Source organism: Augochlora pura, chromosome 2, assembly GCF_028453695.1.
Source record: "Augochlora pura isolate Apur16 chromosome 2, APUR_v2.2.1, whole genome shotgun sequence".
NCBI classification, from domain to species: domain Eukaryota; kingdom Metazoa; phylum Arthropoda; class Insecta; order Hymenoptera; family Halictidae; genus Augochlora; species Augochlora pura.
Window position 1 is genome coordinate 9,757,301 of NC_135773.1, and position 27,095 is coordinate 9,784,395.

Genomic DNA, 27,095 nt, shown 5'->3' on the forward strand with positions numbered 1-27,095 from the left:
GAACAATTTTAAATAATAATTCGAAAAATATAACTCTAGGTATAGTACTAGGCAGACTAAACTGCGAACTATTCAGTTGATATAGGTTTATAAAAATTGATTGGTATACTGATTCTCAGTTCGTAAAGTCCTTTAAAGTTCGTAATCTATATAAAAGGAATTATAATTTAAAAGTGCGATAGAATGGCGGAAGTTGATACAAAACATTGAAAGCAAAATGAGCATGAAACGCGACGTCTGACCAGAAGCATTCCGATTCTACTTACGATGATATTGAAACGCCCGCGTTCACGGCGCCTCCCCTTGCTCTCTGTCGATCCATGGATCGATCGGTGCACGCTCCTGCGGCGGGAAAGTTCGAACGTTCGACGGAGAACGTGAAATAACAAATTCTTGTCGTATCGTGAAAAAAGTGGTGGATAGATTTTTCGTTTCCCTATGGTGTTTAACGTGGGGAATCGGTTACGTGGTCGACAGGAAACGGGGAACGGAATTCCTCCGATCCGAGAATAGCATAAGGGAGGCGGAGATCGCGTTTCGTTGGTAGTCAGCGAGGAATCGACCAGTGAAGAGCCGGGATAAAATCGGGACGACAGCCAACAAGGCGACAAGCAATTATAGAATTGGATTGGATCGAGGCGTTCGAGGAGGCTCGCGACGCCGGTTTCGTTTTATTTTAGCTTAGGCTTTCGAAGGCATCCGGTTGTGCATTCTCATCGCGGATCATCACGACGATTACAGTGAGTGTTGTCCCCCTTTTAACCCGTAATTGTCTTTTTCTCTCCTTTCCGCGACGCGTTTGTTACTAAATAAATGTTGCTCACTGGCGTGTAAACGAGTAACGCGGCGCTTCCACAGTGCCCACTTTGAATGAAAGACGGTGAAGTGTGGTGCTCTGGTATATTAAGTCGAAAACGATTCTGTTTCTCGTAAAACGACACGATTTCCACCTCTTTCGCAAAGCAGATCACATCTTTTGACCGTCCACTTCCGCTTTCTTTTTTTCTCGATCGTCCACTCGCAGTAAATACAGCACGATCGTGATCAGACTGGTTGAGCGTGTCGGTAGCTGCTATCTTTCCGTCTGAGCTTAGGTAAATCCACATTAGTGAGTTTTGTGTTATAATTGTGATGTTACGCAAGTGTGTCGATAACGTGCCGATAGTGAAATCGGCCCCAATCGCTGTCAAACGCGAATAATAAAATAATAGCGACCTAGGCAATGCATTCGCGCAATTCTTCATATAGTACAGCAACGTTAGATTTCTCGTATAAGACAGTGGGCACTTTTGTACTAACATTCCAATTTGCTAATTAATTCAAATAGTCGGTTTTGGCCACTTGCTTAGGTCTATACGAAGCCCCCTCGAAGTCGGACTACGCTAATGGCTCGACAAGACATTCTGTTTCCAGTGTCGAATATTCCGCATTTTCAATTGATTTTCTAAATTGTTTAGGTCCGAAGGACGACGAACAATTTTGTGAAAAGGGAGCAGAGAATCACCGGCCGTCATCATGGAGGCGATAAAGAAAAAGATTGCGGCGTTGAAGATGGAGATGGACGCCGCGAACGAGAAGGTCGAGACGAACGAGAACAAAGCTAAACAGGAGAACCTGCGCGCTGATCAGCTGAACGACGAAGTGAAAGACCTGGAGAAGAGACTGGCCCAGCTCGAGCGTGATTATGTAGTTGCCAAGTCTAATCTAGAGCACTCCACTGCCGAATTGGAGCAATGCGAAAAATCATGGACTCGGGTGTGTAAATACAGCGCGAAACGATTCAAGTTCGTTGGGGGACAAATCTTTTTTTTGTTTACAAAAATATTTTCACTGTCGGCGAGTTTCTAACATATAGTTCGCATCGATAGGCAGAGCAAGATCGTACCACTCTGACGAAAAGAGTGCAGGAAATTGAAGCGTCACTCACGAAGAAGGAAGAATTACGCCTTACTGCGACGACGAAGCTTGGACGGGCAACAGAACTCGCTGATGACGCGTCAAGGTTCTTATCGATAGTTTTTATTCCTCGCTCTTATTAAGTATCATACGCGCCCTGTAGTCAACGGAAAAGAAACGTTCAAACAAAGTCGAGTGCAAACATTTTAAGTATGCTGTATTTCGAATAATCAATTTAAGTAACTTCAACTATTTGTAAAAGGGGAGGTTTGTGCGTCGCAAAGTATAAAGTAGATATTAGAGTTGAAATAAATGAATTCAGCAAGTTATTAGAACGAAAATACAGAGTGCGTTTTCATGCCTAATTAATTAGACACGATCGATTTTATTAATGTATCTAGTACCGAAACTGTATGTTAATTCACCAGAACCTAATGTTAATACGTTTCTGATTCGTAGAATGTGCAAAGTGTTGGAAGACAGGAGTCGACTCGACGAGGAGCGCATGGAGAAGCTGATGCAGGAGTTGAAAGACGCTAGACTGATCGCCGAGGACGCGGACTCGAAGTCTGACGAGATCTCGAAGAAGCTGCAGTTCGTTGAAGAGGAGCTGGAAGGTGCCGAGGAGAGAGTGAAAACCAGCGAGGCGTTTGTATAATTTCGTTACGCTAACTCTCTGGTTGTTTCCCGAACAAATTACATATACATGTGAACGCGCCAACAGGAAAATCATAGAACGGGAGGACGAGCTGTTTATTGTGCAAAACATCGTAAAATCCTTAGAAGTATCGGAGGAGAAGGTAATTACGCTGTGCTTAACACGTTTCTATCGAAGACACAAGTTTTAATTGTAGCATGTACTGTTATTTCAAAACCTGGTGACTTAGGCCAACCAAAGAGTAGAGGACTTCAAGGTACAGCTGAAGGAGTTGAAGAAGAAGCTGAAGGCGGCTGAGAAACGCGCTATCCTCGCTGAGAGAACGGTGAAGAATTTGTTGAAGGAAGTAGACAGGAAGGAAGGTAAATCGAAACGTCTATTCGTGCCTTTGTATTCGATTGGGTACTGCATCATTGCGAAAATGATATCTTATTAACGATGATTCTTTTCCAGACGAGCTCAGAGAAGAAAAGGAGAAGTACAAGGCCGTTTGCGACGACATGGACGCCACGTTCGCGGAAATGACCGGATATTAAAACCCCGGAATGGATGGAGTTTCATTTATTTTGTTATTCTGTGCCTCTTTCGCTTGTTTGCTACATTTAACATGGCCGAAATACTTCGGGCTTCGGCTGTCTGCCTCCAGCTGCGCCACTTGATGCGTATCGCCAATGATTCAAAAAGCTTCATGATTCGTTTGCTACACGAGTTCTGCGACTAACAGGCGAATAAACGATCGCAAATATCGTTAGTTTATTAATATGGAGATAAAGCAGCCTCCGTTGAACCGCTTTGCTTCGCTTTGATAATGCTTGACCGGTTGCTGCCTAACCGGGCCGACTTGCTTCAGAAACGATAGTCTTTCTTGTTTTCTTTTCTTGGATAGAATTAACGATAGACCATGTATTTTTCTTTCAGAGGTTTCAAAGAGGAGATCGCGATACTTGAAAGCAAGCACGACTCTGTGCCCCCTTTTTATCATTGTATAACGAATCCGAATTTTCAATAAACGGTATTTAAAAAGTTATACCTGCTTGCCTCGTCATTTGTTTTCACTCGTTGGACAGTATCCTCCCGGTACGTTGCAATAAAGAAAAGCAAACGTTATCGAAGATTAACATTTACCATTTCAACATACGGTTGCCAAGTTTTGTATCGAATATTTCTTGAGAAATAAAGCTACCTGAAACGTAAAATAAGATATGTGATTTGATAAATTATATTCGTTGCAACGTACGTAACTTTTAATACGCGATATATGCAATAGCTGTTACACCGATGAAATAATAATCGGACGTTTACAATTAATCTGAATAATATGTTTATTTATGGTTATTTCAAAATCGCCATTGTGTACCTGCTAACCTCCGTGTGAATTGGCCGATCGGAAGAATATAAACGTCTAGAGAAGTCGAGGAATTCGTTTGCGTCTAACTAAAGGAACGGACTGTTAGGTTCTTTTGCATTTCTTTGCGTCTATAAAGCATTGTTCTCGTCGGTCACCGAGTGCAGTAACCCGCGAGCTTTGCTTTGAAAGACCGTAAGGATACAGTCTCGAGGAAATAGGATTTTTCAAACGCCGGTACGTAAAATCATAACTTTCTTAGAAACGAACGCCGAACATTAGTCTCGCAAAAGTGTTCGCGTGTTTCAATATTAACGATACTTTCGGAAGTGAATTCAACTAAAAGTGTCCTATGAATCATACGATGTTACTATTTTCACGTGTCTTCGTTTTCTAATAGGAAAAGAAATATTTATTAAACCCTTTCCAAAAAATGACATTTTTCTTTGTTAATTCCAACATACACATATATCTGTTAAATCGAAGTTGGAATCAGTTCGTGATTTCTTACGAGACTAGATCGTCCGATCGTTTCGAGAAGAATACCTCTTTTCCAACTTTTAGAAGGAAAAGTATACATATATCAGATAAATATATTTCATATTAAATAATTATTTACGAGTCCGAAAGTTAGTGTTCTAAACGTTATGCGAGAAATTAACATAGCCTCGGAGTTTTATAGCTATTCTCGCGAAACGTTAATTGAATTCACGCATTTTCTTGATCCAGGCACAGCTTTCTTCCGAAAACTCGTCATTGATACGATGAACGCGATTAAGAAGCGTCTGCAGACTCTGAAGATCGAGAAGGACCTGGCAATGGATAAGGCGGACATGTGCGACCAGCAGGCGAAGGAAGCGAACCGGCGAGAAGAAAAGCTGAAGGACGAGGTGCGTGAATTGGCGAAGAAACTGATACAAATGGAACGTGATTTGGAATCGAGCAAGGCCCAGCTGGAGAAATCTAATAGAGATCTCGAGCAAAAGGAGAGGGTTTATATCGTGGTTAGTAAATGACGATCTTACATTAATACATTCCTTTTAGCGTTTCATATTTCATCCAGTTTATTATCGGAAATTCTATTTGATTACGAGGATAGACTCAATCGGAATTGGCGGTTTTGAACAGAAAGATGCAGCAATGTATACATAACTTGGAGAAATCGGAGGAACGTCGTCTGACGGCACAAACGAAGTTGGCGCAGGCGATGGAGACTGCTGAGGATGCAAAACGGCTAGTTACCTGAACTATCTTATTATTCTTCGAATTATCTGATAACTTCAAAGTACACAAAATTATATTGTTCCGTAATTCGAAAATCTCACCTTGCACAAGCTAATCAATTTCGCTTTCTATCCACATCATATTTTGAATACCGTTCAGACATTTATTTTCAAATGTTTCGCATACATTTTTATTGCATTCTAACAAATTCAATGAACCAAATTCAATGAAGTTAAAATATAAGAAACTCGGGTTAAACAGTCTTTCTTATTGTTCATTCGTCGTTGCTTAAAGGCAATTCTAATTTCTGTTAACTGTACAGTACACGTTGAACCTTCTATTATCAATTAATGAATGTCATGTTTAAAATGTTACGTAGATTTGATTTCCACGGAATAGTGAAATTCAGAAGAGCGAGTTACTTTTTCCATGGACCGAGAGGCTCAAACGATTTTTATCGTAGGTGTTTCATCGACCACTCAATGTGAAAATTGTTTCTTCTAGCATTTGCAAAGTGCTAGAGAATAGAAGCAAGCAGGACGAGGAGAGAATGGACCAGTTGATGGCGCAGCTGAAAGAAGCGAGGCTGATCGCCGAGGACGCGGATACAAAATCGGACGAGATCTCGAGGAAGTTGGTCTTTGTGGAAGATGAACTGGAAGCTGCCGAAGAACGAGTGAAGTCGAGCGAGGCGTGAGTTCGCTAGACAGTCGGCCACGAATCAGAAAAATATAATAATAATATTTTAAACTCGTAGGAAGATCGTGGAACGGGAAGATGAACTGTTCATCGTCGGCAACATATTGAAGTCCCTCGAAGTATCTGAGGAAAAAGTAATTGTCACTGCAACGATCCTAAAGCTACGACAATGACTATGTTGTAACGTGTTTTGATTGTTTCAGGCTAATCAGAGGGTGGAAGAATTCAAGTTGCAGCTGAAGGAATTGAAAGCGAAACTGAAAACCGCCGAAAAGAGAGCCATCATCGCAGAGAAGATGGTGAAAGTATTCTCGAAGGAACTGGATGCGCGGGAAGGTTCGTTTTAGGATTGTTTTACGTATTCCCGTTGTATTTGTTCGTTACTTACAACTGTTCTTTTCCAGATTTCCTGTATAGAGAGAAAGAAAAATACAAATACATCTGCGACGACATGGACTCCACGTTCTCCGAGCTCACCGGATACTAGTAAAACTTTCGTCACATTTAAACACTATTTTCAACATCAGTGTGCATTTATTTTGTGTTCTTTTTTTATTAAATATTAAATTTAATCTACCACATCATTTAAAATTATTCTTCGTTAATTGCGGTCATTCAGGGCGTTCTATTTAAAAGAAGCAAGATAAGTAATACCCCTTTACCGACGTAAATAATACTATAGCGTACGATGACCATTAATTTATCGGGTCGTAACACAAATAGGTTTAGTTACGTCGAACATCGTTTTCTATTTATTAACAAGATAACACATTCAATCAATTATGTAACGTTCTGATTGTGTTTTCAAACCACACTTATATACATTCGCAATGATTTGTTACTCCATTTTGATCATTAGACTACGTTTATATGTCTAACCGAATTTATTTGCGGTGATAATAAATTAATGTTAAATACAAGCCAAGTAAAATCACCGAGAATCGAAAAAAAGTGGAAATAAACGAGGAATGCATACTGTTTTCTTTTTTTTAAAGGAAAATGGCCGCGACTAATCGACATTTTGTGGGGGATGAAATGAAACGCCGTCGGAGTCTGAATTGTTTTATAATACTTTACAGGATATCAATTTATTTTATCGATTCTACGATCGACACAATGCTTCGAAACGCCATACCACCGACTAGATACAGTTTCAGCTGTGACCACGTCGCCTTTACGCCGGCCTCGCGGACCGGCGGAACGTGGAAGACAAATATCGGCTTCCCGGTGTTGAACGGCGCGACGGTGGCCACGCTTCGTTTCGAGTTCTCGACTTGCAGGCACACACCATCGCATTCGCACCATGGATTCTTCCTCTAGTTCTCCCTCACATCTTTTGTTTTTACAACGATGCTAATAGTAGTTACAGTAATAATTGTTCGTTTGATTTGCTCATTGTCCACGCCTCCGATCCGTCGCGGACGCGGACAAACCGGTGACGTAACTTCGTAATGCATCGTTTAGGAAATAGAGAACAGACGTATAGGCGAAACTATTTGAAACGTACGGGTATACAAGTAATTTCTACGAACGACGAATTTTTTCGTGTGACAAGCGATGTACAAAGTCGAATTGATTTCATTGTTCTAATCGAATGCTGCTTCGAAATCGTTTACACTTCGTGGTACATTGGCATGCGAAAGTTCTCGATCTGCCCATTTGTCCTCGTGGATTTTTGTAACGATCGATCTTCGAACTTCGACCACCAGATTCTCGATACCTCTGGATCCCCGTGTTTTATGATCGATCGTGCCTACGCGTTGGTTCGCGGACCTTTGGATATATTTCGAGTTTCGAGGCGTTGCAAGTTACGTCACTGTTTTAATTAAAACACACCGTTCGTAGCATCGTGGGGCTCGATTGTTTGACCCGACGATTAACAAAGAGAAAATCGGTGACGTTCGTCGGTTTGGTGTGATGCATTGTTTGGCCGAGGCGACGAACACTTCCAACCGGGTTACCGTTCGTGAAACGTGTCAACGAGATCGAATCGTGACGGGGACACGGGATTCGATGACTGAATTATTACGTTATCAGAGGAAAATGAAATTTGCTGATAACCTTCTCCTATTTATTTAATTCGAACTACAATTTCCACATATCTACGTATACTCTCGTTCGAATGATTGGAGCGCAAAACAACACTTCAAAAAACGCAATGTTTTTTCTAATTTATAATAGAATTCGGCGAATATTCTACAACAACAAGAGGATGTAATTACGGAATTCTGAACAGTATCGTTCCAAGTTTTCGAACGGCAGAAATGAATTGGAAGCGAACACGATGGTCTGTGAATGAGAAAATGGAAAAACAAGATATGGTTGTCAACGTCGAACGTAATAAAGTATTTAAAAGACACACATTTATAAACAAGATATTTGATGGAAGTAGATTAAAAAGGGAATGAACAAGCGTTCGTCGCCTTGGAGAAATGAATTTTCATCGAGTGTGATGTCCAAAGGTTCCAAGATATTTCCGGAAGTGAAAAAGCAATCGGATACCGAAAGAACTCGTTAAAACGTACGCAGTCGTCGTACGACGGATATTTAACCGGCCGTTGACACAATAAAACATGTACAAAAATCGTCCGATGTTAGTCGTACGATAAACGATACCCGCTTCCCGCACAGGGTCTAACAAATTAATCGAACTCTACGAGTTTGATTGACGTGCTTCTCGTATATACACTCATTGTATGTATCGTATTGTATGCGCATACAAGCGCTTTAAGTACATATATATATTTATATAAATTTATATATACGCATACCTACGCCCTCGTCTTCGCAGTGTCGCGCACACTTCCGGAACTTAGCTGTTATTAAAAGTATACGCCGCGGTCCACAAGCTTAGGGTTGCGATCCTGACTAAAAATACAATTGTTCAAGATATCCGTCGCAAAACACAGATTCTTTCGAAACTGCATATTCCAATTTTTTTTTTTTTTAGTAGGAATCATAATTAATTACAGTAGGTATAAATTTAGCCAAAGTCTAATTAAACTTCTCAGTCGCGATTAATTATGCTTCGGTTAAATGAATAAAATAGGTTTCAAAATGCCCGTAAAGCGAGGTTCGTAGAACATGTTTGGACTGCGGCGCGTTCAATGTCACGAACAGAAATGCAGCGTGTTCGCGCAGCAAACGGTTTTCGTAAATTACATCGAAAAAACGTGTTTAGCCTAGGGATCGCTCGGGATCGCGTAAAATTATTGTTATCGGAAATAGGAAGTGGTCGGCCGTGTTTTTTTGGCACACTCGAGTAGTTTGCGGAATGGCAGTGTCGTGGAACTTTTGGAACTCTTTCGCCGTTGAACACGATACGCAAGAAACGCGCGCGCACGCTGTGGCTATACCGTTTTATTTTTACTTTCGAAATCAGTCTGAGGGTACGCTTGAATTCGTTGCGGGTCACTCGGACTCGTTGTCGTCCGTTCCTCTCGGTTTCGGATCCGACGAGATCGATATGCTTTCGTACGTTGTCGAGTGTGATATTACCTTGTATGCTGGCAGTTTCGTATCTCGCCAGAGAACGATAACACGTCTAAAACATCTTTCTTGATTTTCGCGATGCAAAACCAAAAGTAGTGGAAGCCACTCGACTTTGTTTAAAGTGTACGAGGGACGAGATAAGAAGGCTGAAAACTTTTATTCGTCCCGCTTGCGTGATTTCTCAGTCGTCAGGTACAGACGGTGAAAACGTATCGCGTACCAAAGGACCGTAAAATTGTTAGTTACAACCGGAAAGAAAAGTAGATTCAAAATATTGCTCCTCAATGATACGTATATTGTTTTATTGCCATTCTTTGCATCCAAAAATTCGAGAAAGACTTTCAGGTAGATCGAACGTGTACAAGACTGTAGACGTTCGACGATTACAGTCTCAGCCTGCGAGATAACAGGTCCAACGATTCGTTGCTAAACTATTGTGTCAATAATGGTAAACAATTATTGACGTAACGCTATGAACACTCTCGTTTCGCCGAGAATCTATAGTACTAGTTTCATGAATATCGATCGTGCAATGGGAATGTGGCTTCTTTCTACCTTTTGACAAAGCAATAAGATTGATCTATTTTACTACATGTCATACATAATGTGACATAATACACAAAAAAGTACCCAATATTAATTAAAACTGTAAAAAATGACTGTGGTTTTACTGCAAATTATTTTAGAACGTTTGCCGAATTTGTGACCGATAATAGAATAAAATTAAGCTTTAAATTCAAAGTTAACAAACGTAATGCACAGAACGTAACTTTCATCGTAACAATCATTTAGCATCGCTATAGTACTATTCACCGAACAAGCATTGTGTACGACTGCGAACTTTTTAACGTCGAGTAACAATGTATTTTTTTTTTGTTATAGAAGAATTCTTATTTCTATGCTATATAATAATTAATTTCATGAATACGTTTGAAGTTTAAAGATTTGAGTGAACATAGGCTTGTTATTATTATAAAGCAACGTAAAACAGCTGCTCGAAGATTGTAAACATGAAATACAATAGTAGAGACCTAGAGAAATAAAACGATGATTACTAATACTTGCTGGAAACTCGATCAGTGAAGAATAATGGACGAACGGAGAGTCGGAAGCCGTATTCCTTCGCCACGCCCGAGATTCATGGCACGAGCTGTAGTTTCCCGAAGCGACTGGTGTCCGGCGTTTTCGATTTAGAAATAGTTGGCGAGCCTTAAGTTAAAAGTGCGCGACATTCGAAGAAGGATGCCGGTTTGAACGGTGAACCGTGCGTCGGGGTAGACGCCGGCGACGTTCGACTGCGGCGTCTCCGTCTCGGCATGGAAGAAATGTACAGAGCGGGGGCGGAGCCGGTCGACGGCCGGCCACCGCCACGGAAATAATGTCTTAGTCAGACGTCTTAGGATTAATAACGGACTTAAAGTAATCAACGATGTTTAGACGTACGTATAAACTTTACAATGCAACAGAGCCCAACCCCGTTAACGACGTGTCCCGCCTCGTAACGGCGGTAGCACGCGCCACGGTAATCGTCGCCCGACGACGCGACGCTCCACGACGAATACTCTTAACAGCTGCGTGTATACGGCCAAATCGTCACACGATCGTTTCGTAATCTCGTTCCCGATTCTAATACCACGCACGCACGCACTGGACACAGGTGAGCACGGTCCGGCCGTTGGCGGAATCACGCGGCCGCGCCGATTCGATCGGCAAATCATTTTCATCGGCTCCTTAAGATCGAACGCAGAGTAAGAAAATCAGTCTTGCGAATTGGAAACGGTCGCTTCATCGTCCCGCGAGGCGTCGCTCGAACTCGGCAACGAATCCTGCTGCCACGTAAAATACATTAAAAATCAAAATAAAACTTCAATAATCCCATAGAATTACAGCATCTTGCTGAACCGAATTGAAAAGCTCTGTTGTAAGCTATCAGTGCTTTCTCGATCCTGATAAAATCGGGAAGGTGTTATAGATCAGCGTAAAAATTTATTCTCAAAAATAAGCAAGCAATTCCGACATTAATTCTTTTTATATGCGAGTTGAGTGAAATTTAACGCAAAAGGCACTATTTACTTTTTCATTTAACATTTACGCAATTCCAATTGGACACACGATGTTGGCACAATTACTTCAGCAAATACAGAGAAGTGTAGACATCGAACGAATTTAAGAATATTGATACGTTATCTTTAATTTGATAAGACCATTAAAAGGAGAAATACACTGCTATCTGTCTCTTATAGAAGCATAGAATGTATCGGAGACGTCTTTGCAGGCGAATGATGATAATCAATATTCTTTTGTTCGTCTTAAGATAGAATTCGTAATTAGTTTGACGAGTTGACGAGTTTGAAAAGTTGACGAATGCTCGTGCGTGTAAACCACGAAGCAAACTTTTGATAACTAATTGATACGATTGGAAAGAAAGTACAGAACCAATCAGCCTACTATTTGTTTGTCTCACTTATTCGATTTTGATTAGTCAACGCAGCGTAGAGTAGTGTTCGATAATGAGTACTGCCACAAGAATGGAACATTGCTCAAGAACAGGCGCTTAAGAGCTTCGCCGTGTCGTAACGTGCGATCAGTCGATGACGCGGGGTCTGATTGAAAGCGAGCGTGGAACGCTGTTGCAAAAAATAACGTCGGACTTGTCTAAGAATCGAAGAACGAACGGTGTAGGCCAGCGTGACCAAAATAAATGCTCCGGGCTGTATGTTGCGGTGACAGATTACTAGCTTCGTGACAATTAGTTACGCAATGATTCATCTCTCTAACGTAGGGCGCGTGCCTTTGTAAAAAAATAAACTACTTCGTCAGAAAAATTACCAGGCCCTTGGCCACTGCCGATTAAGCCGATGGAATTTCTTAGCTTAGATCATTCTGTGCAACTTCAACAAATTTTTTGGAACCGGATCGTTGCTGAAAAGCTTTATTCTACAGCTTTATCTTAACTTTGCAAAAAGAATTATTTCCATTATTATACTAGTTAAAAATAACTGTCAGTACTTAAGTAGCTGTATACAAATCTAAACGTCTATTCGCTTATAAAATAAATCATTGGTAACTATTGAAATAGGTGGTAATATATTTTAAACATATATTAACAAATTGTTTGATATTTGACAAGTGATTGTATCTTTGCTAACAGAATATCTTTCAGATATTCTTTGCACAAAGAGACCCATTATGTATAATAATTTATAAAATTGACATTGGTTTGTACTCATAGAAACTCTATAGGTTCGAGTGAATTGTTGAACTTGAGATTGCATTTGCTGAAGTGATTTCTTGAAGACAGCAAACAATTTTATTCAATCAAGACGATTGAAGTAACCCTGACTGTCAAGACCTGAATTCATCATGACCTGTTACAAACATTCCATTTAAATACTAGCTTTCTAATAGCCGGTTTAATTGATTGGCTACTTGTATCGAGTCCAATAAGAAGCTCAACCTTGATCCAAAACATGTAAGTGCCAAAATATGTAAAATCGATCGACCAGTACCAAATCAAATAGATCTAACCACAAAATCGTCAAATTTGCGTTTATACAGTGGAGCCGGTTACTATGGGGTGACCAATTGCTGTACTTTGGTTTATTTTCAAGCATAATTAATTTCATATTTGTTGAAGAAGACATATTAAAGTGTACTTCTTTATTTGGTTTACTTTCGAATAAAAAAGATAATTATATAGAATTCTAAAATAATATCTTTAGAATAAAACCCATTTTACACACATTAGACACAATTCAAACAGTACTTTCTCAAGAATTTATATAAAATATTTCACCTATTATATGTAAATCTTGCGAATTTAAATTTATATGAATAGAATCAATACATATGAATATTAAAGATTTAAGAAAGGGATGAACCCTAATTCAACATAAACCAATCTTAAAAGTCTTATTACATATCCTAATCGATTTAGCGTTAATAAAGCAATAACATTTTTAAATTTTGTACTGCCCTTTGCAATTGGTACCATTTCAACCGGAAATCCGAAATAGATTTTCTGATTTACAGTATTTATAATAATAATAAATATATAAAATTGAATTATTTGACATGTGCAACAATTACATTTTTAACAGATTCTTTATATATAAACAAATTTGACAACGTTAAAATTATCTTGGAACGTGATGTAACAATTTTTAATGTTCTTAGAGTCGCCACTCAGGTGTAAAGGGTTTATACGCTTTATTCGAGAAATATGAGGTCAATTATGCCGGAAAGAAAACGTAACTATAGTAATCGGTCAGCCGGCTCCGCTGCCCTGTTCGAAGTAACGAACGATCATCCCCGAGATCGTTCAGACGACGTCCAGAGGAAATCGAAGCGACCGTTTCGGAATTGGAAACAGCTTCTGGAATCTTAACGGCTTCGTACCCCGCCGGTTACCGGACGCTCGAAGGACTTTCCCGTGCTCTGCTCGTACGATTAAGTCTTTGGTCTCGAATGGGTCGGCCGCCGCGCCGGCGACCAGGTCGCGGCGGTCTGAGCAAATTGTCGTTTGGCACGCACTCCTGCACGCGATTAAACTCATTCAACCAACCGATCATTCACTCACTCGTCGCGTCCACGCACGCACGCTCGTAATATTCTCGTTGCGTCGCAGGCAAAGAGGGAAAAATGGTGGAGATCGAGCGTGTCTAGAACTAGGGCGATTCACCACCGCCAAACGGATACTTTCGACGACACCGGTCATCGGGCGACCGCGCCCCCGTTCTTCGCCTCGATGCCTGCGAACGGACTCGCGCGGGACGATGCCCCGGCAACGAGCGGAATTTCAAATTTCACCTATGTAATCGACAAAGAGAAGAAATGGGGGGGGGGGGGGGGGGGGGGGTGGGAGAGGAGAGGAACGCGCGTGATCCGCTGCGCGTCCTCCCGCGCGTGCGCGCGCCTCGAAAATTTGTCTCTCGTAGAGCTCTAAAACGACGTCGAAAGTGCCGCGGCGTGACACCGCGGATAGAGAAGGATTCATTTCACCTAATTTCTTATTAATTCTTTCTCTCCTTTCTTTCTTTTCTTTTCTTGGTTCTTTGGACCACGGGGCTGCGGACAAGGGAGGGGGGGGGGGAAACAGGAATACAAAGTTTGCCTACCGTGGGACACACACGGGACGTGCCGGTGGCACTCGGGGGTTGAGGGGCGGGCGAATTAAACGGCGATTGAGTAGTCGGAGGAGGGGTTGTTCTGGGTGCTCGGCCTTGACCACAGGGAGCTCCTCAGGCCGAGTTTCAGCTTCTTCAAGGAGTCGATGTCGCACTCGGCCTCGCTGAGCTCCGGCCGATCGGAACGGTCGCCGTTCCCCGCCACTACGTTCCCCTGATTGCCTACGAACGTGGTCTCCGCGACCGAGATCGGCGGTAATACCGTGCGTAGCGAGCTCCTGCTGGGGACATGCCATCTTCCGGGACGAACAAATTTGCATGGTTAGTAAAATGGCAAGCATGACAGAATTACCTATCCATGAAACACCGATAATAAACTGCTTTTGTGCTCGTTTCCACTATATCTCAGAACGGACAAAAGATATTAAAAAACTGTTTCTGAACAGGTTGATTGATCTGAAAGAGACACAATGGAAATATATTTGTTTTACAAATGAAATCCGGGACGTTGGGAGACTTGGAAATTAGTATTTTTAAATAGAATGCTGCCCTCTTTAATCTATGGTACCGTAGAATGGTTCGAAACAAAGAGATATGCTCGAAAAAACAACATTGTTTTAATATCTTCAGTCTTATCAGAGATAGCTCGGTGTATCGAGTCAGAACGAACACACCGTACGCATGTAAAAGATTTTGGTAAACTTGTACGAAATTTTTCTCGAAGGCTCGCTGCGTGATGCAATGTACACTGAAGAAAGATTCGGGAAACAAATGTTTGTTTATTAATCACCTAGATCGTCCTCTTCGTGGGAGTGACTTCTGTTCTGACATGGGTGAGATGTCCGATGAAGTGCTCGACGTACCGTGATAAATGAAGTCGGAAACGGCCCGAACTGTGAGCGATTTTATGAACATTAGAATATATATCGTAGACCGCGATCAATGATTGAGCAACAGCAAGATATATAGATCATGTAAATCTAGCTTCTGTCTTCTCGTAAGCTGGAGCAAATACATGGTGTACCATGTATGCGTCTCAATGTTAAGCTATTTGTATCGTCGATAGCAAATATGATTTTCATATAAGAATGCTACGAGTTCATCTTAATCGAGAGTTGGGAATTAAGAATGTTTTATGAACTGAATGGAATATTAAAAACGATTTTAACGAGAACGTTTCAACGTACTATGTTTGAGTTTGCCAGCGTCCAGCTGATTGGAAGACTCCGTGCGAGAGCTCGTCAGTTGATCCGGGTCAGACTCGCTCTCGTCGCTCTCGACGTCGCCCGGGGTTTGTTGTTTTCTCTGTTGACGTCTCCTCGACGAAACGCTCTTCATGCTCTGCGAAATCATAATCGCTTATATCGGATATCTAAAAGCGAGTATACAAATACGGAGAAAGAGTGAAAGAAAAAGAGAAGAGAAGATCTAAATGATAAACAAGTTTGTTTACTGAAAATTCTTTTTAATTCGAATAATTCTTTACTCTTCGTTCGAAGATAATATTCGAGTGAAGATAGTGAATTGTTCATGTTTCTATACGAATACATTCCGTTATGCATGTATAGTCTTTCAGCGACAAGAAGGCACCTTTCTGTTTCCATTCCCCCTCTTATGAGCTGTCCCACTGCCACAGCTAGTAAAGAGGGGAATGCAAACATAAAGCTGCCTTCTAGTCTCTAAAAGACTATACATATATTCAGACTTAGTTCCATTTTTACCACTCTGCAAATGATACTGTATGTGTGTCTACATCTTGTTCTTATTCACAATGACGATACTAACGACGACACGAATGGAACGAACACACTAAAAATTAATATGTAAGAGATTAAGCAGCAAACTATGAAAGAACAGATTATATTCTATCACTTTTACTCAAATTGATTAATTTCGGAATAAAATTTTCTACGAACAAATTATCAGTTCAATAACGAGCATCTTCTTATTCAGATTAATTGTTATCTACGTATATTTTTATTCCATTGGATAGCTATACGACAGCGTCGAATAAAATTTGATTGCCAGTCTGTCGCCCGAATTAAACTTGGAAGCAAAAGAATATTTACATTTATTATGCGGCTATTCGTTTACGCGAGTACTTAACCCCTTGCGCTATAATAACGAGTCAGACTCGTGATACAGATTTCATGCAGCATCTATTAAATAATAATATTATTAATTTCTTTTAGATCGTAATAAAACTAAATTCTTGTGTTCTTCTGAAACAAAATTACATAAAGGTAATGAAAGAAACAAAAATTGTGCTGATCAACGCAGCGTAGAAGGAATCGTAGTGCAAAGGGTTAAATATTGATGACAAGAGAACAGAATTTCGTTCCGACTTAAAAGGGCCGAATAATATTCACATACTTAACAGGAAATTATTGGAGATCTTAACCCCTTGCCGTACTATTTTTTTTATAGTTACAACAATGATAACATTTTCTACTGTAACAATTTCGTAGAAGGAAAAGGAAAAATATTTATTACGTTTGTCAACATTTACTTAAATGGCTAAATACCGATGACAAGCGGGCAGAATTTTATTTCAGTTTAAAATAACGGAATAACATTTATAATTAACAAGATATTAATAGAAATCTCTATGACGAGCCAGACTCGTGAAAATACGGCAAGGGGTTAATCAAGAATGAGTCCCGTTAAAGTAAGGTGTTAAAATCGCGTTTGAATTTTGGCTGTGCCATTAATTCGTGACGAAACGTACCGTTGCGGCAGGCGGAGGACTTGCGCACCCTTCGGTCATGGCGTGCTCGTGATACATGAAACTGTGAAGAAGAGTGTTGTTCGGGTGGAGACCGGCTGCTGAAGCTTCCGCCGCGCCTCCCAGTCCTCCCAGACCTCCCAACCCTGCCAGGCTTCCCCCGCCACCCTCCGAAAGCTGGAACGTAGCGTACGGAGAGATGTCCTCCGCTGTCTCTGTAACCCACCAGAGGCATTGCCTACCTTTCAAATCGCGTCGGGATGACTTCTGTGGGTATGAATGAGTTCCCTGCTTTCCATGTCAACTGTCGTTTCACATTCGCTATGTTACTTTGTCCTCCGGTTGCAAGAGACGTCGAAATTTCTGCGCTGCACGACGAATTCTTTCGCTCGAATGCTACCCAACGAATTAGCATCGACCATATAGAAATCTCTAGAATCTCGTTTCACGCTGGCTGCATTTATTTTTGAATCGATAATTACATGATTTGTCTTTAATTTAATCAGAATTTGTTTATTCATCGGTCGGAATATATTACGTAAGTAAGCAATTAGTAGTTTGCGAACTTATAATTTTTGTCAACAGATTTTTTAATCTGGACTTATTAGTTGTTTTATGAACATTAATAAAATATATAAAGATCCAAAATAATAGTTAGAAATCGTCGAAGCATTAACAGTTGAAAAATAAATAAAATCTGCAGTCTAGTAATCACGTACAAAAATTCGAAAATTTACTATTCCTTATATAACCCCCTTTTCGAGCGAAATTATTCGTCTGCAAACTTGATACTACTGGTCTCGGATAATAAGTCAAACCTCTTCTGTCTAATCGTTATAATTTTGCAAGTTTTTTTCAGAGTGTACCATAAAATGACATCACTTCATTTGAGAAATGACGTCTATTGTTAATGCCTGATTAAAATGGATCGAGTAACTTCCGTTCCGATGCAACGGAGATCACTTGCAAGCTTAATCAAGGTTCGCTGTGCGATCCATGTTAATTCGGAGATTCGTTTACTTACTTTGTCGAGTACAACGTACTAAGAATCAGATGCTCGTGAATGATTCAAGCGATGCATGAGCGAACGTTCAACCAAACCCGGTGGAGCAAATGCGTGAGAAGTCTATCATGAGGGAGAGTCAAGGTCTTGCAACTCGTACTCGGATGATATTCACGTACTCTCTAAATTATCGAAATAGGATGCCTCTCGAAAAATCGTGAACACGTTCGAAGAACGAATAGTGAGAGTTCAATGGTTCCATAAGAGAGCATGCCGACAGCATGATTGTTGTATTCGAAGTGTGACGGTAGAAGAAGCGCAAAGAAAAATCATGGAGAGTCTCGGTCTACGATGACGACACGGAACGAAGACGTGAGAAAATAAACGACCGGCCCCTGATGAACAGCAATCGATCGCTAACGGGTTCGTCCAGACCCATTCGAACTGCGCTACGCGTGCGACTGTTATCTGAACAACAATTATAGTACCAAACCTGGCTGTCGTCCGTATCGTAACAAAGGTTCACCTGGAATCTTGTCGGGCCCTCCGCCCGTATTCGCCTGCTGTAAGGCGACCTTGTGAATGGTGGCGTAGTATCGTTCCCTTTGCGTTTCCGCGTTCTGTTGGTTCTCCTGCGACTCTTTCATTGGCCGCTGCACCCTGTCCCCAAGATACCCTGCGAATTTTAAGCGACGTGAATTGCCACGGGGTTCTCGCTCGTCTAAGCAACAGCCGGGACGCAACGATAATCTGAACTCACTGTTTTTCCAACGAAAGGCTACGATCACCACAGCGATCAGCGAAACAACGATGGTCACTATCAATGGCACCATCACCTTCACGTCAGCGTAAAACGGCACGGCCGATGCGATCCCGCGTTTCGAAAGTTCTGGCGAGGGTGGTTCTGCAAAGTTTCAGGAACACAGTGCTTTTGGATAGAACTCTTGCAATATGGTTAGTGTCACCAGCGGGCTGTGCTCAAGCTAGCTTCTCGTAGTTGAGTTTTAATAAACATTTACGATTTTGATAGTGCAGTTTATGTTCAAGCTATACTGAAGCTGTTAATTTTTGAATAGTCCGTTTATTCGAGTGTAATAAAAAGATCAATTAGGCTAGACAGAGCGTTATCAAATATATACTTAAAAAATTATTAAACATTCGTTCATGTGGACTTAATTATTGTCATCTGTATAATAGGCGAAATCATCTACCGTTTGAGAGTGAACTAAGAAAAGTGGACAAAATCCGTTTGAAGATCGTTCTCACCGTTTTGGACACAAAGAAAGTGTCATGGAAAGTTATTATTTGAAAGTTAAATTGTTATTTAAAAGCAGAAGAAGAATATTACGCATTTATTTACAAGAGACGAACAACATTTGTATACGTCGTTAAAAATCAGAACCGATATCTTTAATGAAGAAAAAATGCAAATTGGTGCACTGTTATTTCAGCAATTTACGCAAATTACGTTCAGTAGCAACAAAAGCGTCGTATGCTCAGGCTTAAAGAAAGCAATGTACAATTGACCAGGCTTACCACCTTCCTTCGTCAACGTTACAAATGTGAACTCTGCTTGGTTGCTGCCAGCTACATTGTGCGCTTCGACTTTTAATTGGTAAACCGAGCTGGGCTGCAGGTTCGTCACGATGAAACGTCGTTGCATCTTGACGCTGTTCGACACCAGCGTCCAGTGGAACTCGTTGATGGGTCTATACTGTATCACGAAGTAGAGAATCGGGCAGCCATTGTCAGGCCACACGTGGAGTCGCAGGACCAACGTCGTCGAGTTCGGACTGAGAAAAGATGCTGCCGGTGGGATCCCCGGCGCTTGTCCTTGCGTTCGGACCGAGAGGACAGGCGATGACGGGCTACTTCCAATTTTGTTGCGAGATCTTAGGTACAACTGATAGGTGTTCCCACACAACAGTCCCTGTAGATGACGAATAAAAGAGTTAGTTCATAAATAAATTATTTCTTCCCTATAGCTTCTATTTTTTGTAAGAGATGTTCATTGACCGGATCTTTTAAACAATTAATAAATAATTACTAGAATAATTAAAGACAGAAAGATAATTTTAAGTAACTTCTTATAATAGATCCACAGTGTAATCATAATATATTTTAATAATTAAATGTCTACTTAAATGACTCATCTAATGATGCATACATTAAATTATTTGCTATTTTCTTTATTCGATGTTTGATTTTAACAGGGATATCTGGTTTCGTAATATGGAGTATCGAATGTTTCCATTTCTCTTTTAATTTTGAAGGGGATGTACCTTGAGTTCGTGACTAGTAGCATGACGAGACAGTTGCAATTCTTCCTGATTACCGTGTGTCGTCCGATAATGTAACGTGTATCCTGTTAGCGGAGCACCGCCAGTGTGCCCAGCTTTCCAGTGTAACAAAATGCTGCTCGATGTAGAGCTGGTTACATAAAGTACTGGCGCGCTAGGAGGTACTGCAAAAAAACAAAGAATGCTTGTGCTATTCAATTAATCGGGAAGAAAGTATCAGAAGAAAGTCTTGTGATGACTAGCCCCTAAGAAAGGGTTAAAGAAAGACATTTACAAGAAATTATTATACAAAACGTGACGGTCAAGAGTTTACCTCTGATCACATTATACTTCTGATACTACTATAATATACATATGTATACTTTCTGCAAGAAGAATACGCATAATATTCATAAATCAATGTAAATAAAATAGTTTAGTATACTGCTGAACAAAGGCATCATTCGGATAAAATACACGGTAATATTATTCAGTTTTTACGAACATTGTAGATAATGAATTGTTTGGATGCTTACCCTGCACAGTGAGAGTGTAATGCAAGTTGTCGCTGCCTTGAGTATTCTTCACCTTGCAGGTGTAATTCCCGCCATCTTGGGACTGCAGGTTCGACAGCACAAGCTCGCCCGATGGTAGTATATTCCTGGCGGTGTCCGTACGTATTTGTTCAGCTGATCCCTTGAACCATTCTCTTGTAGGATCCCCGACCGCGTTACAAGACAAAGTGGCGGATCCTCTCCATGGTCTGACTACGTGGCCCCCGAAAGAAGTGATTCTGGCTGGTACCCGGTTCGTCGGCACCTGCGCGGCTACTCTGGAACTTTGGCCCTCGCCTACTCGGGTGCTAGCTGTCACCCAGAACTGATACTCCACGTGTTGTTGTAAATCGGTCGCCTCGAAATAGGTGCTCGCGGCTGGCAGTTGTCTTTTACCGTGATTCAGTTCCTCACGGCCGTCTACGACCCTGTTTGTATATTGTTTAACATTGTTACGAGATTCGAGCATTTAAATATTTATCTGCAGGCACTCGATCGCGAATTTTATGTATTTATGGCAAAAAATGAGTATTTGCGAAACAGTGGCAATATTGAAAACATTTAATTATGTATGTGAATATAACTGTCGATTTATTGAGACTATTGAAGAAAGAATGCAACCACTGTTGTTATTTTTAATGCTGCTATTTTGCATAATGATTCACAGTCTAGTAATCACAGATTTCTAATTTTATATTATGTATTATATAATTATAATTATATTATAAGGTAATTCATATATAATAGGTACATGAATCAAAAATGGTATTGTTAGGTTAATACCTTGTGTAGAGATAGTATTTTGTAATATGTCCATTCGGTTCGAGGGGTGGAAGCCAAGAGATGAATAGCGCCTGCGGCGAACTGACCACCACTTTTATGTCTGCTGGACTACCCGGTACTATATGTAGAAAAGAATGTTATTAAATATCTGTCTAATCTTGACCGAAGATCAATATTGATCTAAAGCACCTCTTGGTGCTTTATTTAATTTAAAAAGTGTACTCTTCAATCTACTAAAAAATTAGTAGAATTGAACTTGTTATAAAATTGCAAGAAGTTGCAGCAAAGTGACAGTTGTTTCTAATTGTTTCTTTTTGTAATATGCTTATTTTTATTGTTCAGAAACTGATTAATATAATTTATAAAGTTTCAGATTCGTTCAACTTGTAAATAATACAAGTGGAGAATATTTAAAACTTATAAAAATATCTAAAACATATCTAAAACGAATTTCGTCAATTTCATGACGAATATACTCGTCATTTAACAAAAACTTTACATTTACGACTATAGTCGACATAATCAGTGAAAGGGTTAAAACTACGCGACGAAGAGACATTACCGTCCTCCTCGGTCTGGCAGTAAGTGATCGTGGTGGGTTCTCCATCGCCAACTTTGGTGAAAGCAAGGACTTGAATAGTATAATTCGTAAACTTTCTTAAGCCCGTGAGGACAGTGGTCAGAGCGCTGGTCTTCCGCACCTAACAAGAAATTTACAATTGAGAACTTCCGTTGCGGAACAACATTTTCTTAACGGAACAGTTCCACACTAACTTCCATTTCGTCGACGCTCCGCCACACGTCCGCCAAAATTGGTTCATAGTGCAGCTTGTACCCTTGAATAATACCGTTGCTGTGCGTGTTAGGCGGCGGCTGCCACGATACTTGAAGGGATTGCGAAGTTAGCGCGGCGCACCTTACGTCTTCCGGCGGCATGCTGGGTACTGAACACATTTTGTTTATCGTTAAACATCGTCGCGAGATCGATCGTTGCAACGTTCCCGACGTTATTGGACCCTCCGGCTTTCTTCTCTCCCGCGAACATTACTCACCATCTTCCAAAGTTTGCGTGAGCAAAGAATCAGAAAGCGGTCCAGACCCAACTTGATTATACGCTTGAACTACCAAAGTGTACTTTGTGTAGGGTCGAAGGCCTGTTAGCCGAAGTTCGGCGCCTCCTTCTTCTCCGTCGCCGGATACGGAACTGAAGTTGTACGAGGGATTTGAAGAGCTGAAAGAAGATTCCTAACGTAATGGAGTTCCGAACTCGAAGCGCTAAACGCGTTTCGATCTGTTTTGTACGATTAAATTTCGTTCACGTTATTGCGATGCACATTATTGCGATGGTCTTGCTTTATAAATTATGAGAATATAAATTAGTAGTTCGAAGTTATTAATAGACTGCAGATTTTCTAACATCACCTAACATCATTGTGTTTTCAGAATATATTTATCAATATCGTATATCCATTTGCGTATGTTTATTATGTTTAGAAATTAATTATTTCAAAGTTAGATTACATTGTACGTATTCTTATTACTTTATATATTTCTATTACTTTATCGTATATATTACTATTACTTTAATTTATCTAGATTTTATGTTTCATATATTTGACAAATTTTGCGTATTTTATGCTAACTATTATACTTAAAGTTAGATTAAAGATTAGATGAAATATACAGATTGTAGAATTAAAATCGTTTCGTATGCAAATAGCTACCTTCGTAAGTATTAGGTTGGTGCATATGAAATGTCGGATTTTTAAGCGAGTATATAAAACTGCATATCTTCTTTCAAAAGCTATTGATTTAATCAAAATGTGCCCCATTTGTTTCAATACACTTTTCCCAACGCGAGTTTCATTCATAAATGTCTGTCTTCAAGAAATTCTGATTTTTCGGATCAATAAACTGTAGTATGGAATTTTTCAGACTGTCCCCATTTACATGCTGTTTAGCCCACAAAATCTACACATACGTCGTACAAAACAATTGCGAAATTAAGTGAAGTAAAATATAAAATTTTATAAAATATAGACCTTTCGCCAAGCGCCTTTCGCTATTTTAAACATTTAGGACCGTTTTTACGGGCTAAATAGAATATAGTATTTATACAGGATAAATAGTATATAGCATTCATATGCACCAACCTAATAAAATGCACTTTATCGCATAAGATAGAAATACTATAAGCCGGAAGATTTATTTCAGATTTCCAGTGAAAGTAGCTTTGTACGGCGGCGCTCGACGGGCGAGCGTCGCTGTGGACGACGGGTATTGGAGCGCGCAGTATTTTGGGCGGATATACCCGCCAGCCGTCCGCTAAGGGTGTCTAACGTCCGAGAGGTAGAGGGGAAGTTACGAAAATGCGGTAAAATGCAAGCGCAGAGCTGGACACCATGCTTCGCGCGGTTTGTAATGGAACAGCCACGCGCCGAGGGCGAACCTTCTGGCAACGTAGGAGAGCTGACGTCAGAGAAGAAAAACTCAAGTGTTTACGTTTTTCATGCTAGGGTTCGTTCTATTTCTCTTAATCCCGACATTATTTATGACAGGTCGCTGTCACATTCCTCAGCCGAACAACGTATAATGGCAACACCGTCCTAAAACTGCTCAAAACCTGCCCGAGTTTCTACGGGCTAAATAGTATATAAATGAAGACACTCTGAAATATTCCATATCAGAGTTTATTAATTCTAAAGATCAGAATTTGTTTAAGACAGGCATTTCTGYATTGTTGAAWATCTYGTTGAAAAGGGTGTAGTAAAGCAAACGGGGCATATTTTGATTAWWTCAACAGCTTTTGAAAAAAGATATACAGTTTTATATATTCACGTAAACATCCGACATTTCATATGCACCAACCTAATACTTTCTTTATGAAATGAGAAACTGAGGCAAGGTTGGAGTAGTTTAACGAAGAAATAATTCYYCAAAGAAAATATAAAAYAATAGAACGTCTTAGRCAATAGATAATTAKGCTATCTAATATATCTAGTTTGTAAYAATATGCTTCGCTGAAACTTAACGTGTTCGGAGGAATATYTTAAAAGACRGAAACATTCTCAATTATTTGATAAAAAATTCTAYAGCCTACATAATTCATGAAATAAAAACCRATAATTTAGGGAATACCATATTTGTTATTAGTTTTGTTCCGTCTTCTGATAGAGGCAGATTGAGTGCAAAGACTAAAAATATGGCTAAAAGCTTTTCGAATCGAAACGAGGGGAGAATGGTCGTTAAATAGATGATGGTGACAGACGCGAAATTAGTTAGAGTGTTCAGTAAACTCACCTTGTTTCCCTGTAGCCGACGTTGAATCCTTGAATATCACCGTGTCTGAGTTCGGGTAATGGCGGCGACCAGGAGATTAAGATTTCAGAGGAGGACAGAGCCCTCGCCGCAAGTTTAATTGGCGGACCAGTCGGTCTTTCTGGTTCTGTCCTGACGATTAGATCTGCGGATGGCACCGACCTACCTGCTGGCCCTTCAGCTATTACACGGATAGTGTACCTAGTGGCTGGTTTTAGTTTGTCAATAAGGGCGGCGTACGAAAGTGGCGGTCCGGTGAATTCTTTCTGTTGCCACAGTCCACCTGTCGTGATCGATCAACATTGATTAAAGTCCCCCCGTAGAAAGCTCTCTAATAATAAGTGGCGAAAGTTCAGTTTTATAGGAGACGTGAGAAAGTTTAAACTATTTGTATTTGATTAATTTCTATTACAGAATATACTTAAATATTGTAATTCTTTTAGAAATATTTTTAAAAGAAATATTTTTCTCTCTAATTTAATTATATTTTAATTATTCTAATTATTTATTTTAATTGCATTACTTTTTTTCGAGCTTATTGAGAAACTTGTTCTATTTAATTTACAACATCGTTACTTTACTTCTGAAGGAATATTTAATTTAATTTAATATCTAATGTAATACGTAATATTAAGTTACGAATACGCTGTCCAAATTAATTAAATCATATATATTTCCTCTATTAAAATATTTACCAGTGCCCTCCTTGTATTCGAGGATGTATTTAGTTACTTCGCTGGTATCTTGCGATTTGTGCTGCCATTTCACGTTAATACTGCGACTGGCAACCATTGCGGTTTCCAACGAATTCGGTGGATGCGGTGGCTCTAACGTGAAAGCGAAACAATTGCATCGTTAACAAATGCGAAATACATTTTTTTAATTAATCGGTTAAATCGATGTTCATTATACCTTGGACGAGGAGTTGCACCAATTGTTGGTCACGACCGTACAGATTACTCGCTTGACAAAAGTACGCTCCGCTATCGGACGCCTCTGCATTTGATATTTGTAATTGAGCTATTACACCGTCCGGCGTTACCTCCCGCTTCACTGTAACCCTTTAAATATAATAAAACGTTTACGGGAAATTCCGAATGCATCGATATAAATTATTATAATATTTTCATTTTATATTTTATCTATATTATATGAAAAAGTAATTTATTCGAAAATACGAAATCCATTTTGTTTGTGCTTGCGATTCGTTTCACGTTTCATTTGTTTAATTAAGCGATTGTTTTAAACGTGTCCAATACATTGAAGGTATATGTATTTTGAGGTGTAATATTATTTACTAAAATATTGCTATTCATTTATCCAGCATTTTTGTTCAATTATTGATCGTTCGCCCATATACGAACTTGGTAAAGAAACATTTCTATTACGATAATATTATTTAACAACGACTTGTGAATGTGCATTACTAGTAAACGTGCAGCTTAAGCGTTCATTCTCTGAACAGGTCACACTACCACGTGTTCACTGACATTAATAATTTACAATTCCTCTTTGGAGCAATATCATTTTATAATATCCCAGTCTAAATTAGTCTCGTAGCTTCTTCGACGCTTATTTTACTCGAAGAATTGATCGAATTTCGCAAGTTCTTCGTTCTACAGTCTATTAGATCACGATTGACGAAGTATCAGACTTCCGTGCAATAACTTGTTAGGTGAATTAGCTTTACCGGTAGTTTGTCGAGGGGTTTAACTCAATTTTTCCACCCTTTAGCCAAATGACGGTGACTGGCGTGTCGCCGTGTACCTCGCAATGTAACGTCGCGGTGTCACCCTTCTTCACCGTGACGAGCCTCGAAGGTGCCGCGAAGTACGGAGATGCTATTAACATAATAAAAAAGATGTAAGTGCTGGAAGTCGCATGCATCACTCTACAGGAAAAGCCGCTTACGAGCGTCAACGTTTCCGTTACGAAAGAGTAATTCTGACATATTGAGCTGCGGTTATGGATAGTTACATCGATGTTGACTGTT

The 27,095-nt window shown here is 40.0% G+C and overlaps 3 protein-coding genes across 3 annotated transcripts in view; 2 read left to right on the top strand and 1 right to left on the bottom strand.

The window, feature by feature from the left end:
• Positions 1-1,499: 1,499 nt before the first annotated feature.
• On the top strand, positions 1,500-3,519 carry LOC144475592 (tropomyosin). Its single transcript, XM_078191637.1, has 6 exons — positions 1,500-1,755; positions 1,869-2,002; positions 2,356-2,544; positions 2,621-2,696; positions 2,784-2,916; positions 3,008-3,519. The coding sequence occupies exons 1-6, from the start codon at positions 1,516-1,518 to the stop codon at positions 3,088-3,090; spliced, it is 855 nt and encodes a 284-aa protein (XP_078047763.1). The 5' UTR covers positions 1,500-1,515; the 3' UTR covers positions 3,091-3,519.
• Positions 3,520-4,663: 1,144 nt separating this feature from the next.
• On the top strand, positions 4,664-6,320 carry LOC144473571 (tropomyosin). The gene is made up of 6 exons (XM_078187541.1): positions 4,664-4,903; positions 4,999-5,132; positions 5,628-5,816; positions 5,881-5,956; positions 6,026-6,158; positions 6,227-6,320. Exons 1-6 carry the CDS (start codon positions 4,664-4,666, stop codon positions 6,307-6,309), a joined length of 855 nt encoding a protein of 284 aa, XP_078043667.1. The 3' UTR covers positions 6,310-6,320.
• An 8,166-nt stretch (positions 6,321-14,486) lies between these two features.
• The window catches only part of Dscam2 (Down syndrome cell adhesion molecule 2), a 54,999-nt gene continuing 42,390 nt past the window's right edge, over positions 14,487-27,095 (bottom strand). Inside the window, exons 14-30 of the mRNA XM_078195993.1 lie at positions 26,793-26,943; positions 26,015-26,163; positions 25,798-25,929; positions 25,085-25,385; positions 22,837-23,015; positions 22,559-22,728; positions 22,347-22,485; positions 21,785-21,902; positions 20,984-21,429; positions 20,451-20,632; positions 19,705-20,098; positions 18,929-19,072; positions 18,695-18,844; positions 17,169-17,380; positions 15,628-15,781; positions 15,231-15,333; positions 14,487-14,736 (exon numbers count right to left, since the gene is read on the bottom strand). Of these exons, the coding sequence (XP_078052119.1) occupies positions 14,487-14,736; positions 15,231-15,333; positions 15,628-15,781; positions 17,169-17,380; positions 18,695-18,844; positions 18,929-19,072; positions 19,705-20,098; positions 20,451-20,632; positions 20,984-21,429; positions 21,785-21,902; positions 22,347-22,485; positions 22,559-22,728; positions 22,837-23,015; positions 25,085-25,385; positions 25,798-25,929; positions 26,015-26,163; positions 26,793-26,943 (3,374 nt within the window). The remainder of the gene's footprint in view (positions 14,737-15,230; positions 15,334-15,627; positions 15,782-17,168; positions 17,381-18,694; positions 18,845-18,928; positions 19,073-19,704; positions 20,099-20,450; positions 20,633-20,983; positions 21,430-21,784; positions 21,903-22,346; positions 22,486-22,558; positions 22,729-22,836; positions 23,016-25,084; positions 25,386-25,797; positions 25,930-26,014; positions 26,164-26,792; positions 26,944-27,095) is intronic.

Excerpts from the sequence above, each read along its gene's own strand:
- LOC144475592 (XM_078191637.1), top strand. The coding sequence starts at position 1,516 with ATGGAGGCGATAAAGAAAAAGATTGCGGCGTTGAAGATGGAGATGGAC. Across the intron at positions 1,756-1,868 it reads GCGAAAAATCATGGACTCGG|GCAGAGCAAGATCGTACCAC; the intron begins GTGTGTAAATAC and ends TCGCATCGATAG. Across the intron at positions 2,545-2,620 it reads AGAGTGAAAACCAGCGAGGC|GAAAATCATAGAACGGGAGG; the intron begins GTTTGTATAATT and ends ACGCGCCAACAG.
- LOC144473571 (XM_078187541.1), top strand. The coding sequence starts at position 4,664 with ATGAACGCGATTAAGAAGCGTCTGCAGACTCTGAAGATCGAGAAGGAC. Across the intron at positions 4,904-4,998 it reads AGGAGAGGGTTTATATCGTG|ACTCAATCGGAATTGGCGGT; the intron begins GTTAGTAAATGA and ends TTACGAGGATAG. Across the intron at positions 6,159-6,226 it reads GGAACTGGATGCGCGGGAAG|ATTTCCTGTATAGAGAGAAA; the intron begins GTTCGTTTTAGG and ends GTTCTTTTCCAG.